The sequence below is a fragment of the Petaurus breviceps genome, unplaced genomic scaffold, assembly GCF_028583685.1.
Source record: "Petaurus breviceps papuanus isolate PSGF00001 unplaced genomic scaffold, PetGlider_PUasm1.0 213, whole genome shotgun sequence".
NCBI classification, from domain to species: domain Eukaryota; kingdom Metazoa; phylum Chordata; class Mammalia; order Diprotodontia; family Petauridae; genus Petaurus; species Petaurus breviceps.
The window spans coordinates 9,384,055-9,400,418 of NW_027185860.1; the positions used below are offsets into that span (position 1 = coordinate 9,384,055).

At 33.7% G+C, this 16,364-nt stretch overlaps 1 protein-coding gene across 4 annotated transcripts in view; it reads left to right on the forward strand.

Moving 5' to 3' along the window:
• Window positions 1-16,364, forward strand: part of CADM2 (cell adhesion molecule 2) — a 1,406,063-nt gene that overhangs the window by 1,179,528 nt on the left and 210,171 nt on the right. For all 4 annotated transcript variants that reach the window (XM_069093916.1, XM_069093917.1, XM_069093918.1 and 1 more), the window contains exons 3-4: window positions 11,670-11,822; window positions 14,933-15,070. In XM_069093916.1, coding sequence (XP_068950017.1) covers window positions 11,670-11,822; window positions 14,933-15,070 — 291 coding nt within the window. The remainder of the gene's footprint in view (window positions 1-11,669; window positions 11,823-14,932; window positions 15,071-16,364) is intronic.

The window sequence follows — 16,364 nt, forward strand, 5'->3', positions numbered from 1 at the left end:
TAGATATGAGACGGTGATACATACTCATGCAAGCATTTTAGAATAATTAGTTTTTTCATTCATCTCAGTGACCAGTTTCCACATAAACTGGTTCATTCTGGCAGGTGATCCAATTTAGTCATTAAACAGACTGAGAATATCAAATTGAGCTGTTTTCCATCTGGTGTTGTTTAGACACAGCCTTACAAATGATTAAACATGTTTAGCTTAAAACATTACTTTTAAGGTATAACTCTCACTATACATGCTTGAGGAATGATTCAAAGTGGGTGAATTTAAAAATGAGTAATCCATTAAAAAAAAGATCAGTGTAATGCTGAAAGTAATAAAACATATGACAATTAGATGAGCTGCAATGAATTCTAAAGATATGTTCATAGAAATAAATGAATTAAAGGAGGATTTTCTAGAGTTCATCTACTCACATATACTATTCTTCTACACTCAATGGTGGCCTACCTTAGTCATTTTTTGCCCTTCTTTGAACTAACTATATTGTATATCGTTCTTTGCTTATTAATATGTATGTGCAGATGGATGATTAGTTTGAATAATTGAACTTTCTTTTCATTAGGGATTTGAATAAAAGTGATCTAAAGAGTTTATTTTTGAGTACAAAATCATTATTATGTAAAGAAATTTTATATTAGCTAAATGTTCAATAGTTATTAGCAATGATATAACAAAGTTTCATTGATAAAATTAATGTAATTACTGTCTTCCTCTTATCTCCTCTTAAAATAATTTGAAGTGGGTAGAGATTTATGAGTAATTTTTAATGACAAACTTTATCAAGGGAGTTGGAGATCTTCTTGGTCATACCTTTAGTTACAGGGCTGTAACAGTCCTCCAATGGGGCTAATTTCCAATTCATAAAAACCTCTTTTTGGTAAAAGCTAAGATAATATTGGTAAGAATGTTTGCATATAATGAACTGTTTCACTGTTCATGTATTCTTCATGTTGCATAGTTGTTAACTAAAAAAAATAAAGGCAGAGATTTTTACTTGAGAGTAACACATCTACTTTAGGATTATAAAACTTTGGGGGGAAAAGTTTTTTGTTGAGCTGTGGTTTCACTTAACAAGTTTTGACATTCTAAGTGTATGATCATGAAAATATGCAATGAAAAGACAGGACATGGTTAAATACAAGCTTGGAATAACACCCAGAAGCCTACCTTCACATTTTAAAGCAAAATCTTTGCATTTTTAGCATTTCTCCAGCATCTACTTTTCTGAAGTCTGTACTTTCCTAGTTTGAAATAAATATCAAAATATCTATTTTTTTTAGAAACCTAGAATTATGGAGAAGCTTTTAAAGTGGTATTGCATTTCTTCCAATACAGAGTTGACTTTTTGTATTATTTTTTCAAGGCACAAATATAATCATCTTATAATAAATTTATAATAATGACAATAATAACTAGCATTTAAATAATACTTTAAGATTTGTAATGTATTATAAAAATTTTGTCTCTGTTTATCCTCAAAATAACCCTGGGAGGTAGCTCCAATCACTCTTCCCATTTTCCAGCTTAAAAAAACAGAGACAGACAAATGTTAAATGAGTTGACCAGGACCCTAAGCTATTAAATGTCTGAGACCAGATGACTGCAGGTCACCTATTCTATTCATAGCAGCACCTAGTTGCTGAAAATCTAGATCAGAAGTCTACCTCCACAAAGGCAAAGTTAAAGCAAATGAGTTTCTTTTCAATAATGTCCAGTTTTAAAAGCTAATATTAAGTGGCAATAGATTTTTGGGAGGAAATTTTGTTATTATTAGGTTTTCAAATTAAGTCTTTTGTTATAGCAAGATAATTCCTGTTTAAATCATCTTTTACTTACTCCTCTAGAGGTATAAAAAAATTCTACATATGAATATAAAAACTCATTCACATTACCAGCCATTCCAAAAACAGGTAGGCAATCTTCTAGGCATTATAAGGAATTCAAAGATATATATGTTATGTTTCAAGTCCTTTAGAAATGGTTAATCTAATGGGGGAGAGGGTTTGTGAAAGTGGCAGGAGGAGAAGAAGGCTTTCCAAACCTGTGATGCTTGGTATGGAACCTCACTCGGATAAAATAAGTCATCAGTGCAATCTGTAAAGGATAATCCTTAAAAGTTATTTCTGTGGGGTATGGAGAGATTAAGTGGCTTGCACATAGTTGAACAGCGAGTATGTGAATAAATCAGAATTGAACCAAGGTCCTCCTGACTTTAAGGCCAGCCATCTAGGCAAGATGCTTCTCTTCTAGTGAAGAACAAGTAAAAATGTGTCTTCAAAACTATACTACAAGATAGTATCTGGATATTGTAATGGGAATAGTAATTACATAAATTCTGGGGAATTTGAGCTAGTTCTTAAAAGATGGATATGCTTTTAATAGAGAGAGAGGGTGAGGAAGATTTTACAAGTATAGGAAACAGCATGAGTAAAATCATGGAAAATGCAAAACACCAGGAAGTTTTCATTTCTTTTCCCAGGTTTTCAGTGATGGAGTCATCACTCCTAAGTTTGCATTTATTTTACACAATACTCACTCTTAGGTACAATGGCATTGTGCCTTTTCTAGTTTTCCATGAAAGGACGTTTCACATACAAGAATGATAGTGCAGGTTTGGCATTTTTAGTTGTTTGAAGAAGAAAAGACAGGTTTAGTAATTGAAAGCCTGTCATTGAAAAGCTTCCTGCAAAGGGTTCATGTCACTTTTCCAGTTTTATTGCTCAGGATCTGTTAGCATTTTTATTATAAAACCCCATTTTCCATGGTTTCAGTAAAAATTTACTCCAGGCTGAAACTTGGTATACCAGATATCAGCTCTGGAGCAATGGTTGTTTTACCAATTTTCCAGAAGATTGATTTAGATTGTTTTATGTTGTATGACTGTAAAAGAACAAAACAGAAAAAAAAAAGGATTTACTAGTTTTATTATTTTTTTTTGCCTGTATATTTTAACTCTCACTTCTGGCATTTTCTAAAGCTTCATTGAATTACAGGTAGCAAAGATTATGCATTTCAATATCAAATTATATTAGAACTAATGGAAAGATTAATTTTACAATTCTCTATGCATTTAAAAACAGTATTATTGATATCGAACTTAGGAAGTTTCCTATATTCCATCGTCTCTAGACTATATAAAGATGGATACTCAATCTATAGTTTCACTGATGTCAAAATTCTCTCTAAAATTCAGATTTAAGCCTATTAATGACTGCCCAGACTGTGCAATTTATAGGAGTATGTCCAACATCATGGTGGCCTTACTCTTGGTCAATCAGTCAATAAGATTTTACGTAAATGGGGGTGGCCTGGTGGCACAGCCAGTAAGAGCACTGGCTCCAGTGTCAGGATGACATGTGGATTGAATCTGGGCTCCGACACTTAGCACCTACCCAGAAACACCTGGCCGTGTAACCTTGAGCAAGTTACTTAACCCCCATTGCTTTAAAAAAAAAGATTTTAAGTAAATTAATTTTTTTTTTTTTGCTTTTTGGAGGGGGGGAGGAGAAGGGAAATTGGGGTTAAGTGATTTGCCCAAGGTCACACAGCTAGTAAAGTGTTAAGTGTCTGAGGCTCGATTTGAACTCCGGTATTCCTGACCCTAGGGCCAGTGCTCTATTCGCTGTGCCACCTAGCCACCCCACTAAATGGCTTCTACAAGTCAATCATTGTGCTAAGATTTGTGGCCATTAAAGAAAACAAACACATTTCTTGCCCTTCAGAGAGTTTACAATCTTACCTTCTAACTGTCTGCTGACATTATGAGAATACTACCATTGTAGTGCACTTTTACCACATGACCAGCAGATTTTTTTTACAGCATGGATTTCTGCATGCTTTCCTTGAATTCTTCTTTCTAATTCCTGATTTGTTGTGAGATTCAGCCTTGTTCAAATCCATCATATGACTCTATATTGCCATACAGTGATAATCAGTTTTAATTATTTCAAGGCTAAAAATATCTGAGAACTCACAGCCATGCAACAAAACCACACTAGTCCCAGCAAAACAAACTTAAACCATGGAGGGCAGATCCCGAACAGGGAATTAAAGGGAGAAAAAGAAAATGTAAAGTCCTGTGATCAGGGCCAGAGTTGCGTGAAGACATGAGGAGCAAGGGAGTGGAATCAGGTCATTTCAATTATATCTGACTAGTGCTTATCTCATTCTTTTTCTTTCCTTATACCTCATTTTATTTTGTAAAGCATGGCTTGAAAGCAAAAAGAAAAAAAAAATAAGAGGATGTGATGGAGGGAAGAATACAATTAACAATCATAACTGTGAATGGTGATTGAATGAACTCATTCAAACAATGGAAAAAGATCTAGCAATATGTTGTTTATAAGAAAAACAGCTGAAAAAGCTTCACAGAGTTAAAATGAAAGATTGAAGCAGGATATAGTATGCTGCAGGTGAATCATTTCTTTTTTTAAAAATTTTAAGATAATATTTTATTTTTTACCAATTGCATATAAAGAGAAAATTTAACATTCATTTAAAAAAATTTTGTTCCAAATTTTCTCTCTCCCTCACTCCCCTGCCCCCTAAGTAGACACTAAGCAAATTAATATAGGTTATACATGTTCAATCATACAAAACATATTTTGTGAAGGATGACACAGACCAACAGGAAAACACACACACACACAAAATAAAATATAAAAAGTGAAAAATAGATTGCTTTGATCTGCATTCAGACTACTTTCCTTGGAGGCAGACAGCATTTTTTAATCGTAGGTCCTTTGGATTTGTCTTGGATCATTGTATTGCTGGGAAGAGCTAAATCATTCACAGTTGTTCATTGTACAGTATAGCTATTGCTGTGCATAATATTTTCCTGGTTCTGTTCACTTCACTTTGCATCAGTTCATGTAATGTCTTTCAAGCTTTTCTGAAATCAGCCTGATCATTTCATATAGCATAATATCCCATTGTAATGCATGTGAATCTTAAAAAAACAAAGAAATTCTCAAAACATCAGGATGACAATAATGATCTTAGACAAGGCAACAGTAAAAACAATGAAAAGAGATAGGCAGAGAAGCTATTTTATATTTAAATGTAGAAAATGAAATAGAATAATGCATATATGTATATCTACATAAATGTGTATTTATGTACACACACAATGAATGACAATTCATCTAATTACCTAAAGAAAAGCTAATTAAAAATTAGAGAGAAATGGCAAAATAGTTGGGACTTTCAGCTAAAATGGCTGGCTGAATGGCATCCGGATCCCACATACTTACTCCAACAAAGACCTAAAATTTTCACCAGACTGAATAATGATCAAGAAATCCAAGAGAAACTACAGTCAACTGTTTAGTGAAGAATCATGCACAAACCCAAATAGGAAAGGGAGCCATTAGCAAATCTTGTCGCAGGACAGGCAAAGAAGACCTATAGATATAAAAAAAAACCAGCTTAGGAGGAGAAAGCAATAGAAATAATTGCAAGAGAATAAGAAAAGGGGAGGGGGGAAGGTTTCCCTACTGAGGGGAAAGAGAACTTTCATGAAATGAATGACTTTGAAGGATTCCTTGAGAAAACAAAACAAAGCAAAACAAAACAAACAAAAACCAGGGCTAAGTAAAAACTTTGAAATGTAAGCATGATCTTCTGGAGTGCTTTCCCTCTATGACTATTTTCCAGCTGTTCTGTATTTATCTTGTATCTACTGATTCAATGATATATTATTTCTCTTATTCAAATGTAAGCTTCTTGAGGCCAAGGACTATTTTAGCCTTTTCTCTTTTTCTTTTTGGTATCTCTGCATTTGTCATGGGGCTAGACACGTAAGTGCCCAATAAATTCATGTTGATGAGTTCCTTTAAGGCAAGAGTTTGTGTGGTGATTTTTAAAATGCATTTTGATAGTCACTTAAAAGTGATTACACAGTGATATATATATACATATATGTATGTATATACACACATAGGTCTTATTGCATCAACATTATACAGTGTTGTGACATAGATTGTTGTCCCACCAAAAACATTAAAATAGGATACCTTTAGATTCACTAGTTAACTGTGTGATAATCATTTACTTATCAAAGAAGTTAAAGAACAAAACAAGTGGACTCAAATATGTATAGAAAGCTTTATTTTTTAAATGAATGACACTCTCAAAATATCACAGTAGTCATATTAAAATTCATTTCATTTTTAATGTTGACTTAAAATTCAATTAGACTTGTTGAATATTCAGATAAATTTTACAAGTAAGGAGTACAGCATTTGAATGAATTTTTCTAGAAGATTTTCACCAGGATTTTTGATTTTACACAGCATGAATCCTTAATATGGATTTGTGTAATTGAGGAACCATTTAAAACTAGTGGTTTATTGAAGGGAATGATCTTCTCTGGAGTTAAGTAATAGTTAATAGAATTCTACTCTTTGGTCATTGCTTCTTATGTGCTGCATGATTAAATCCTCTGGAGCTCGAAATTTTGAACCATTCAATCACCTCACCAATGGGTGCCTGGAACTTAAAGGCTTAGGAAGCAGAGCATCCTATTTAGAGGCTTAACCCATTAGTCCTTTTTTATTCTGGGATGTTTGAGGAATCACCCTTCAGTTATTCAATATGCTTATTTCTCTTCTTCAAGTTTTCAGAGAACTCTCTTATGCAACAGAATAAAAAATTGCACTCTTTGCAGAAGGAGACCACATCCAGAAGAATTCATCCTATTTCCTTAGTGGTGTTCATTTTTATATATATATAGATTTATTTTGAGGACTTGGAAAATACTTGTGATAATTTAAGCCTATATAATAATTACATTTTTCTTTCTTTTTCTTTTAAACATTAGCAGCTCCATGTAGCTAGAAAAGTAAAACTGCATGAAAAATATGGATCTGCAATAATACCATTTTAAAAGCATATGCAGCTATAGGTATAATTTGTATTTAATAAACAAGCATTTTTTATTAAGAACTTATTATGCAAGCACTGTGCCAAGTGCTGGGACCTATTTGTTTGTATGTATGTTTCAAGCTCCTTGTACAGAGTAGGTGCTTAATAAATGTTGGTGGAATCCCTCTTCATGTCTGTTTTCTGGCTTCCCTGACTTGCTTCAAGTCTCAACAAAAATACCACCTTCTGTAAGAAGTCTTTTCTGGTTTTCCTTAGTGTTAAGGCCTTCTGTCTGTTGATCATTTCTTACTTACATACATATCATATTCTGTTTATTTTAGGGAGGGTGTCAATTGTTTGGCCCATAGACTGAGCCATGTTAGAGAAGGGCCTCTTCCTGACATCTTTAGATCTCTAGAGTTTATCACAATTCCTGGCATATGATAGATTCTTAATAACTGCTTGTTGATTTTTATGATCCTAACTCCCTAGTGAATATCTGTCATGTTCAAGAAAGTGATATTTGATGACATTCTCACTTAGGGGAGCAAATAATTTTCCTTCACACAATTTGATTATTTCTGATATTGAGGTGATCATATAAATTAGGATTTAAAAATATAAATGTAGTGATTTTCTTTAATTTCATGAAGAATCTAAGACTTGGGATTGCTATTAGAGACCCTCTCATCTACCTGCTATTTGAACAAGAATCCCGTTTGGCATATATTCTTGACAAGTCATAATTCAGTCTTTACTTGAAAATATTTAATTAAGGGGATCTCTGTTATCTCCTGAAGTAGCCAATGCTAATTTTACATAGCTTCAATTATGAGGAACTTTTATTTTCCTGTCATTAAACACAAGACTGCAACTTTCATAATTTGTTTCTTATTCTCTGGGACAAATGGAACAAGTTCAATATCTTTTCCACCTGATATTGCTGCAAATAATTAAATACAGCTCTTGTATATAGCTAAATATTTTCTTTCCTGGCCAGTCTTTAGACCTCTCTCCATCTTGGTTGCCTAGCTATGAATTAACTCCAGTTTTTCATTTGTAAAATGTGGTGCTGAGAACTGAACATAAAACTTTAGTCACCAATTGAACAAAGCCAAGTACAATGAATCATCACCTCCCTAGTTATGGGTCTTCCCCAATCTTAATTTAGTTTAAGTTACTAAGATTTTTTATTCTATTGCAATGCCACATAGTTGCACTTATAATATGCTAACATCTACAAAATCTTTCCCATAAGAACTAGCCACATCTACCCTTTCTAATATTTTGAGTTGATTTTTTAAAAAGATAAATTTTATTGATCACTACTGATTTTCATCTTATTAGATTTGACCATAGTTTTAATCTGTTGAGATCTATTTCAATCATGTCATCTATATTATTAGTTCTCCATCCAGGTTTTGTGTAATTTTCAATTTTGACAAAATTGTAATCTATTCCTTTTTGTATTGTCACTAAGATATAATAAATTTTGTTAGAGGCTTTGCTGAAATATTTTTTTTCCCTTGATAAATTCTTTTTTAATTAATTAATTAGGTGTGTGTAGGTTGCGCAGTGAATAGAGCACTGGCCCTGGAGTCCGGAGAACCTGAGTTTAAATTTTTCCTCAGACACTTAACACAAAATCTAGCCATGTGACTGTGGGCTAGTCATTTAACCACAACTGCCGTGCCTTCCCCCCTCCAAAAAGCAAAAAAAAAAAAAAAGTTGAATTAATTAATTAAATTTTAGCTTTCAGCATTCACTTCCATAAGATTTTGAGTTTTAAATTTTCTCATCCTTCTCCTCCCCACTGCCCAAGATGGTGTGCAATCTGATACAGGCTGTACATATCCATTGATATTAAACGTCCTTTCACATTAGTCATGTTTTAGAGAAAAATTAGAACCAATGGGAGGAATCACAAGACAGAAAAAAACAAAACAAAACAACAACAAAAATACAGCAAATAGTCCTTGTTGAGACTCCAAAGTTCTTTTTCCAGATATGGATAGCATTTTCCATCATGAGTCTTTTAGAGTTGTATTGCATTGCTGAGAAGAGCAAAGTCTATCAAAGTTAGTCATCACACAATATGGCTGTTACTATGTGCAGTGTTCTCCTGGTTCTGCTCACTTCACTCAGCATTAGTTCATATAGATCTTTTTTTTAAGCAATCAGGGTTAAGTAACTTGCTCAAGGTTACATGGCCAGTTATTATTCTGGGTGTGGTGCTGAGTATCCGAGCCCGGATTTGATCCAGGTCATCCCGACACTGGAGCCGGTGCTCTTACTCGCTGAGCCACCTGGCCGCCCCTAAGCAATTGGGGTTACATAACTTGGTCAAGGTTACATGGCCAGGGTTCATATAGAACTTTCCAGGTTTTTCAGAAGTCCTCCTGCTCATCATTTCTTATAGCACAGTAATATTCCATTACATTCATATACCACAACTTGTGCAACCATTCCCCAGTTGATGAACATCCCCTCAATTTCCAATTCTTTACCATCACAAAAAGAGCTGGCTTTCCTGAAATCTTGATCAACTATATATCTATATCTTCATAGCTACATCAATATCAATATCTATACATACATTCCCTTGATCTACCAGTTTATTAACCCCAGCCAAGCAACAACAAATAAATTGAACTTTGGCATGACCTGTCCATGATAAACCCCTACTCATTCCTTTGGTCATCACTCTTTTTTCTTATTTCTAAATGATCATAAGCTACCCCTTAACCATATGTGAGAATTTTTCCAAGAATCAATACTTACTGGCTTTCAGTTTTCAGGCTCTATTTCCTTCCCTTTAAAAAAAATAGTGGTATTTATGCCTATTTAGGTCTCTCCCATTCTCCCAATACAAGTTCACCAATCACACCTACCAATGTATGTTAAGTAGAAATAAATGTCATACTCTGCTTCTTTAAATCACATGTCAGAGAGTTGATTTTGTAAAGATGCTTCAGTAGAAGCATCATATTATATAACTTATTTCACTCACACACACACACACACACACACACTGTGCTCCCTTGATTAGCTTCACAGAGGATATACACATTTCATTAGGATAAATAATGCTTCATGGTCAACGAAGAAACATTGAACAAATGGTTGAATCATGCAGGTTTACTTTCAGAAATAGAGGAGCTTATAATGGCATCCAGGATTAGGTTATGGCCACCAGAGATTCTAGAAAATATTTTCTTTAAAAAGCTTGTATTTGTTTGTTAATAAAGATTGTGCAATGAGATGGTGGAAAGTTTGCATCCCTTAGATAACTAGACATAAATGAGGATGTCTCTGAATTTGTTACCAGAAGTTTGTCATCCTTTGTAATCTAACAAACAACAAATTTTCATATTAAAGTTAGGAATGCCAATAGATCCTTGAGTATTCAATAGTTTAGCTATATGTGAAACATAGAATCACTAAACATTAAATATAGCTGTTGCCTACAATTGCCTACATGTATCATTTATCTATATGAACATATAGAATCTCTGTACTATATAGAATGGAAGAAAATATTTGGGAACAGGAGGAGGTATCTGTCCTTCATGCTATTTTGCCTGCTACTGGAGTTATCCTGAAGATGCTTTCCTTCCTAATGCTTTTATAGTCAATTATAAAATGCAGTCATTTTTATTCACCTAACCAACAATTCATTGAACATTAACGTATGAAAGAATAATATCAGGATAGTGACATCCTCAGACTGTTTTTACCTGAAAACAATAAAAAAGATTTTAAAAATATTATAATAACATTATTGTTCAGTTATTTTTCAGTTGTGTCTGACTGTGACCCCATCTGGGGTTTTCTTGGCAAAGACACTGGAGTGGTTTGCCATTTCCTTCTCCAATTCATTTTACAGATAAGAAACAGAGTCAAACAGGGTTAAATGACTCGCAACTAGTGTCTGAGGCTAGATTTGAACTCAGGAAGTTGAGTCTTCCTGACTCCAGGTGCAGTTCTCTATATACTGCATCACCTAGCTGCTTATTATAATAATGATTATGATAATGGTGTTTCTATTTAAAAAAACACTAAATATAAAATGGGAATGAAATGATAATAATAGTTATACTGATAGCAATAAATTACATGTGTATGATGTTTTGAAGTTTGCAAAGCACTTTGTAGTGCATTTGTTGAATCAATTTTTTTTGCCTTTTTGGAGGGCAATTGGGGTTAAGTAACTTGCCCAAGGTTATAAAGCTAGTTTTGTGTGTGTGTGTGTATGTGTGTGTGTGTGTGTTAAGTGGAATTAAATTATTTCTAGTTATCAGTTGTATGAGTAATATCTTTGCCAGAGGTTTGTATTAAAAATAAATACACTGTAACTTTGAGTTTCTACTATATTCCATTGTAAATGTGAACTCATTTATAACATTATCAGTATTATCAACAAGAAGCATGTATTCAGTGGTTGTTCTGTGTAAGGCAGTGTGCTAGGTGCTATTATGAAATTGAATAAAAACTGATATTTTTAAGGATCACAGGGAATATATTTTTCTAGTCTGTTGCTATCACTAGTGCAATAAGTTGGTAACATCTGATACAGAATTCTATTTCATTTGAACTTGTGTTAAAAAATGTTCCAGAAGTTCCTAGAAGCCTATAAGAATTACCTGGATTTAGCAGAAATATATAGTTCAAATGTGGGTTAGAAATAAATTGCTTAGTAGACTCAATTAAAACGTATGGATATGTAGCTTATTTTATTTTAATAATGCTGCATGACTCATGTTTTTTTAACATTTCCTCTTTCTCACTTCCAGCTCTAAGGGACAATAGGATTGAGCTGGTTCGAGCTACATGGCATGAATTGAGTATCAGCGTCAGCGATGTGTCTCTCTCAGATGAAGGACAATACACCTGTTCTTTATTTACTATGCCTGTCAAAACTTCCAAGGCTTTTCTCACCGTACTGGGTAAGTGCAATTGACTAAGGATACCAAAGTAATATACCAGAGAAATGAGTACTGTCATACTTCAGTCCTCACAAATCTGTAAAAATTATTTTGAGGACCATTTTCATGGATTTTTCTTTGTAGAGTTCAAACTCAGAGACCTGTTTTTTTCCTGTCTTTCATTTAACGTTACTTCTATTTGATGGCCATCATTATTAGGAAAGGACAAGATTGCTGTTTACAAAACTGATTAATAGTACTCTGCTCCTGAACAACTGTATTAAAAAGGGTAGTTTAAACATCTTTACAATCGCTGTTGTAAAATACCACAACAGGGGTCATATTTGAAAGCAAAAGGATATTTTTTTTAATAAAGAGCCTCATATTTTCCTGATGTTTTCTCCTTAATTATATTCTTCCCAAACTCATTCTTCAGACTTGTTTCTTCTGCAGTGTACATTGGCAGTTGTATTTGCAGCTTGCTGCCTCTTTTATGCTCCATTCTCTGAATGTTGTGCTTTTTCCCCAAAGGTTAAAGTGACACAAAAAAAGCAATCCATTCATAGAGATGCCTAGGAAATAAAGTTTCAGTGCCGAGTTCTCTCTGATTCCATGAATGTCACTTGCCCAATCAGCTGAAATTGCTACAGTTCATTGAAACACACCTGTGTACTGAACAAGTTATATGATTTTTAAGATTGATTTTTTTGTCCCTGAGCTTGCCTTCCTTTTTGGATAGATAAAGGCCGAATGTTGCATTTAAAGGGACTAATGCATGCTGTTCTTCTGGCTGGGAATATTAAAGTTAATCCAGCTGGAGAATTGGTTTTGTGCATAGGATATGAAATATGTTTCTTTTCGAGTCCCACTGAGACTATTTTATAAAAATCTTCAGAAGCTTGCCATTAAGGACAAAAAAATACCCACTAAAAATGGAGTATTTCAGGATAACAACTGCCTGAGGTTAATGTATTTTTCTGTAGAGAGCCACCTTGAAATCCCAAGAATAGATGACTGAATTTAGCTTATTAAATGATAGTAAGACATAGATGAAAACGCACTTTTCACTGTCAAGTCAAAAAATGGAAAGAAAGAAGCATAACCAATACCTACTAATCAGTGTAGTTTGATATGTTTTGCTTCTTTTCTAGTATTTATTTTGTCCCCTTTCCTGCCCCCAATGTGTAGGAGCTTTCCTATACCTTTTTTCCTCTATTTAGAGCATATGATCCTCTGACAGCTTGGCTTTATCACCACTTTTGGAGGATGCCATTTTCAAAATTCTCAATGATTTCCTTAAATGTTCATTGCCTATTAAAAAATAATGTGTGCTATCTTTGTAATAACATGTTGAACATTGTTGTACATATACCTTCTGACTAATCACAACTTTTCTTTGACAATACCCATTTAATATATGGGTATCATGAAAGATAAACAATCTGTATAATTCAGGGGGGTAGGGAAGTATGACTACATTTCTGCGAAAACTACAGCAGGGTAAATTGGTCCTCATGTGGATCATTCTGATATCACCTTTTTGTGAAGGATAAGATAGGTCACTAAACTTGTAAAAGTGAATTAGTGATTAAAACATCCATTTAGGATATCCTTTTGGAACCAAGCTCTTCCTAAAAATGATAACTATTTTATAATTTCTTCTCCAATGAACTGTTTATGTTTTGTTTCCATTGAGAGGTTTGGTGACTTGTTCATTGTCAGTCAGTCAATAAATATTTATTCATGGTCTTCTATATTACAAGCACTGTGCTAAGCATTAGGTATACTGAGAAAGATCATCCCTGCTCTCAAGGAACTCACAGTTTATTGGAGAAGACAAAAAGAAGACAACTATACACAAATAAGCTGTATACTTTGAAGATCAGAAATATCAACAGAAGGAAGGCACCAGAGGCAGCTAGGTGATACACTGGATAGAGTGAAGGGTCTGAAGCCAGGAAGACCAAAAATTGCTAGCTTTATGACCCTGGCCAAATCACTTAACCTCTGTTTGTTTCCATTTCCAGCATAAATGGGGCTATAATAGAACCTACATATTATCATGAAGATCAAATGAGATCTTATTTATAACATAGTGGACACAATAAATAATTGTTCCCTTGTTCCCTAGAACTAAGCTAGATGAGAAAGGCTTCCTATAGAGGATGTGATTTTAGGTGGAATTTGAAGGAAGTGCGGGGGGAGTGGTGGTGGTGGTTGTGGCAGGGTTGGAGATAAGAAGGGAAAGAATTCCAAATGTGGAGGACAGTAACGAAAAATGGACAGAGTTGGGAGATGTACATCTATGGAGGAAAATTAAGGAGTCCAGCCATGGGAGAAGGGATTTTTCCACACTGGAAAGGCCCTTTACTTACTAGGATCACAGACTCAGGACCAAAAAAAAAGTTTTCATTAAATCAGAATGGGAAAAGTATAATGGACTTATGAAAAGCACAATTTATTCTTGGGTTTAGAAAAAAAATGCAATAAAACTTTGTCTACCTTATATGAATTCTTTAATTAATAGTAACAGGATCATAGATCTTGAGCTGGAAGGTACCTCAGATGTTTCATAATCTAACTCACTCATTTTACAGATGAAATGAATGAAACCCAGTGAGGTGTGGTAACTTTTGAGTCAAAGTTTGAGCAAAAATCCTCTCACCCCAGAGTCAGTGTTCTGTCCTCTATGCCACACTGTTACTTAGATTGTTTCAGGTGTAAAAAAAGATTTGAATTTACAAAACTATTATTTCTTTAGCTATTTTATGTGCTTCATGACGATAGCTACTTTGGAAGGAACATATTAGCATTTTTTCCTGGCAAAATTGGATTTCAGATAAAATTATATTCTATATATTGGTAAAAACCACCTTAGTAACAATCCATAATGATTTGGATCAATGATTTAGTTTATGCATATTCTGTGACATTCATTTTATTATTCTTGATTGGGCTGTTACCCATTCATAAAATAGAGAGCTAATTATGGTACATAAAACTCTTCAGTACTCTTGGCAGCTGACCTAGTTTAGCTTTGTTCCTGTCAACATTGGTCCAAATCTAACAAGAATGAATTAACAACAGCAGATATGTTTTTTCCTTCATATGTTTGTTTGCTTGTTTGTTAGGTGTTCCTGAGAAGCCTCAAATTAGTGGGTTTTCATCACCAGTAATGGAAGGAGACTTGATGCAACTAACTTGCAAAACATCTGGAAGTAAACCTGCAGCTGATATCAGATGGTTTAAAAATGATAAAGAGATTAAAGGTAAGGAAAGGGAAATGCCACTGCAATGCAAGGCAATGTGTTTCAATTTGAAATGGGATACTACGTAACTTTATTTTAAATTAGTTTTTAAGAATTTCCTTTAAAGTTTCAATGATATATTAAATAAGATTTACCTAGTCCCTCAATTTAGTCAGATGGGAAGTTCTATACTAGATCACTAAATTTCTGTTTGTTGAAATAAAAAAAAAATACATTAGGCTCTCCATGTTTGACTTAAAAAAAATAAATTTCATAAACTCATGAAAATTTGGAGAGATGCTGGGCAGATCATATTTTTCAAACATATGTTGAATGCTGTAATAGCAATCCTTGTGTAATACAAGGATTAAGTATAATTGAATTTTCCTTCATTTGTTGTTGGTCATTGATTTCAGTCATGTCTGAGTCTTCAAGACCTCATTTGGGGTTGCCTTGGTGAGGCCAGATTTAACTTATGAAGATGAGTCTTCCTGATGTCAGGCTGGGCACTCAATCCATTACCCCCTAGCTGCCTTGTCCTTCATTTACAATGGTTATTAAAATGGATACACATTAAAATGTTTTTATTTTTGTGTTTATTTATACATAAGCATTTTCAAGTTTATTTTGTTTGTTGTTGTTACCTAGGGGTAAGTTGGGAGCCAGAGAATTTTGGTCTCCAATACTCAGGGAATATGAGATTGGAGTAAAATATATATTAAAATCCCATTATTAGTACTTGTTTAAACCAAGGATCAAGTTTTGTTCCCTAAAATGAGAATGAAAAATTGTGTTTCTCTCCAATCTTAACTATTTTTAGTATATTTGGAAATATAAGATGAGCTCTTGGGTAGCTACCACCAGGTATATGTTAATTATTCTTGAAGGTGAGTAGATCAAGTCTTCCAAAGTACAGATAATTGAGACAAATACAAATGTCTCATAATTATATTTTATCTCTCAAAATGTTTTTAATTAAAGCAACATTATAGTATTTTAGCTTTATGCCAATTTTCATCTTCACTTAAAAAATGAAAGTTATGGTGTAAAACTTTTTTTTTTAAGCAAAGCATGTAGGCACAAATTAAGGATGAAGACTTTGAAAAGTAAACCCTTGGGAAGTAGTGCTATGGAAGTATCAGTGAATCAGTGAGGGGATTGCACAACATGGTAGCCATAAATGGCTCTGCTTTGAAAAACTGGGAAAAAAAAACTGAGCTCAATTCATTACTTGCTCCAGTAAATTTATCTTTGCAGGACTAATATTTAGCTCTTTTGTCTAATAGTACCCTTGTATCTGCTTTCACTATGGCAA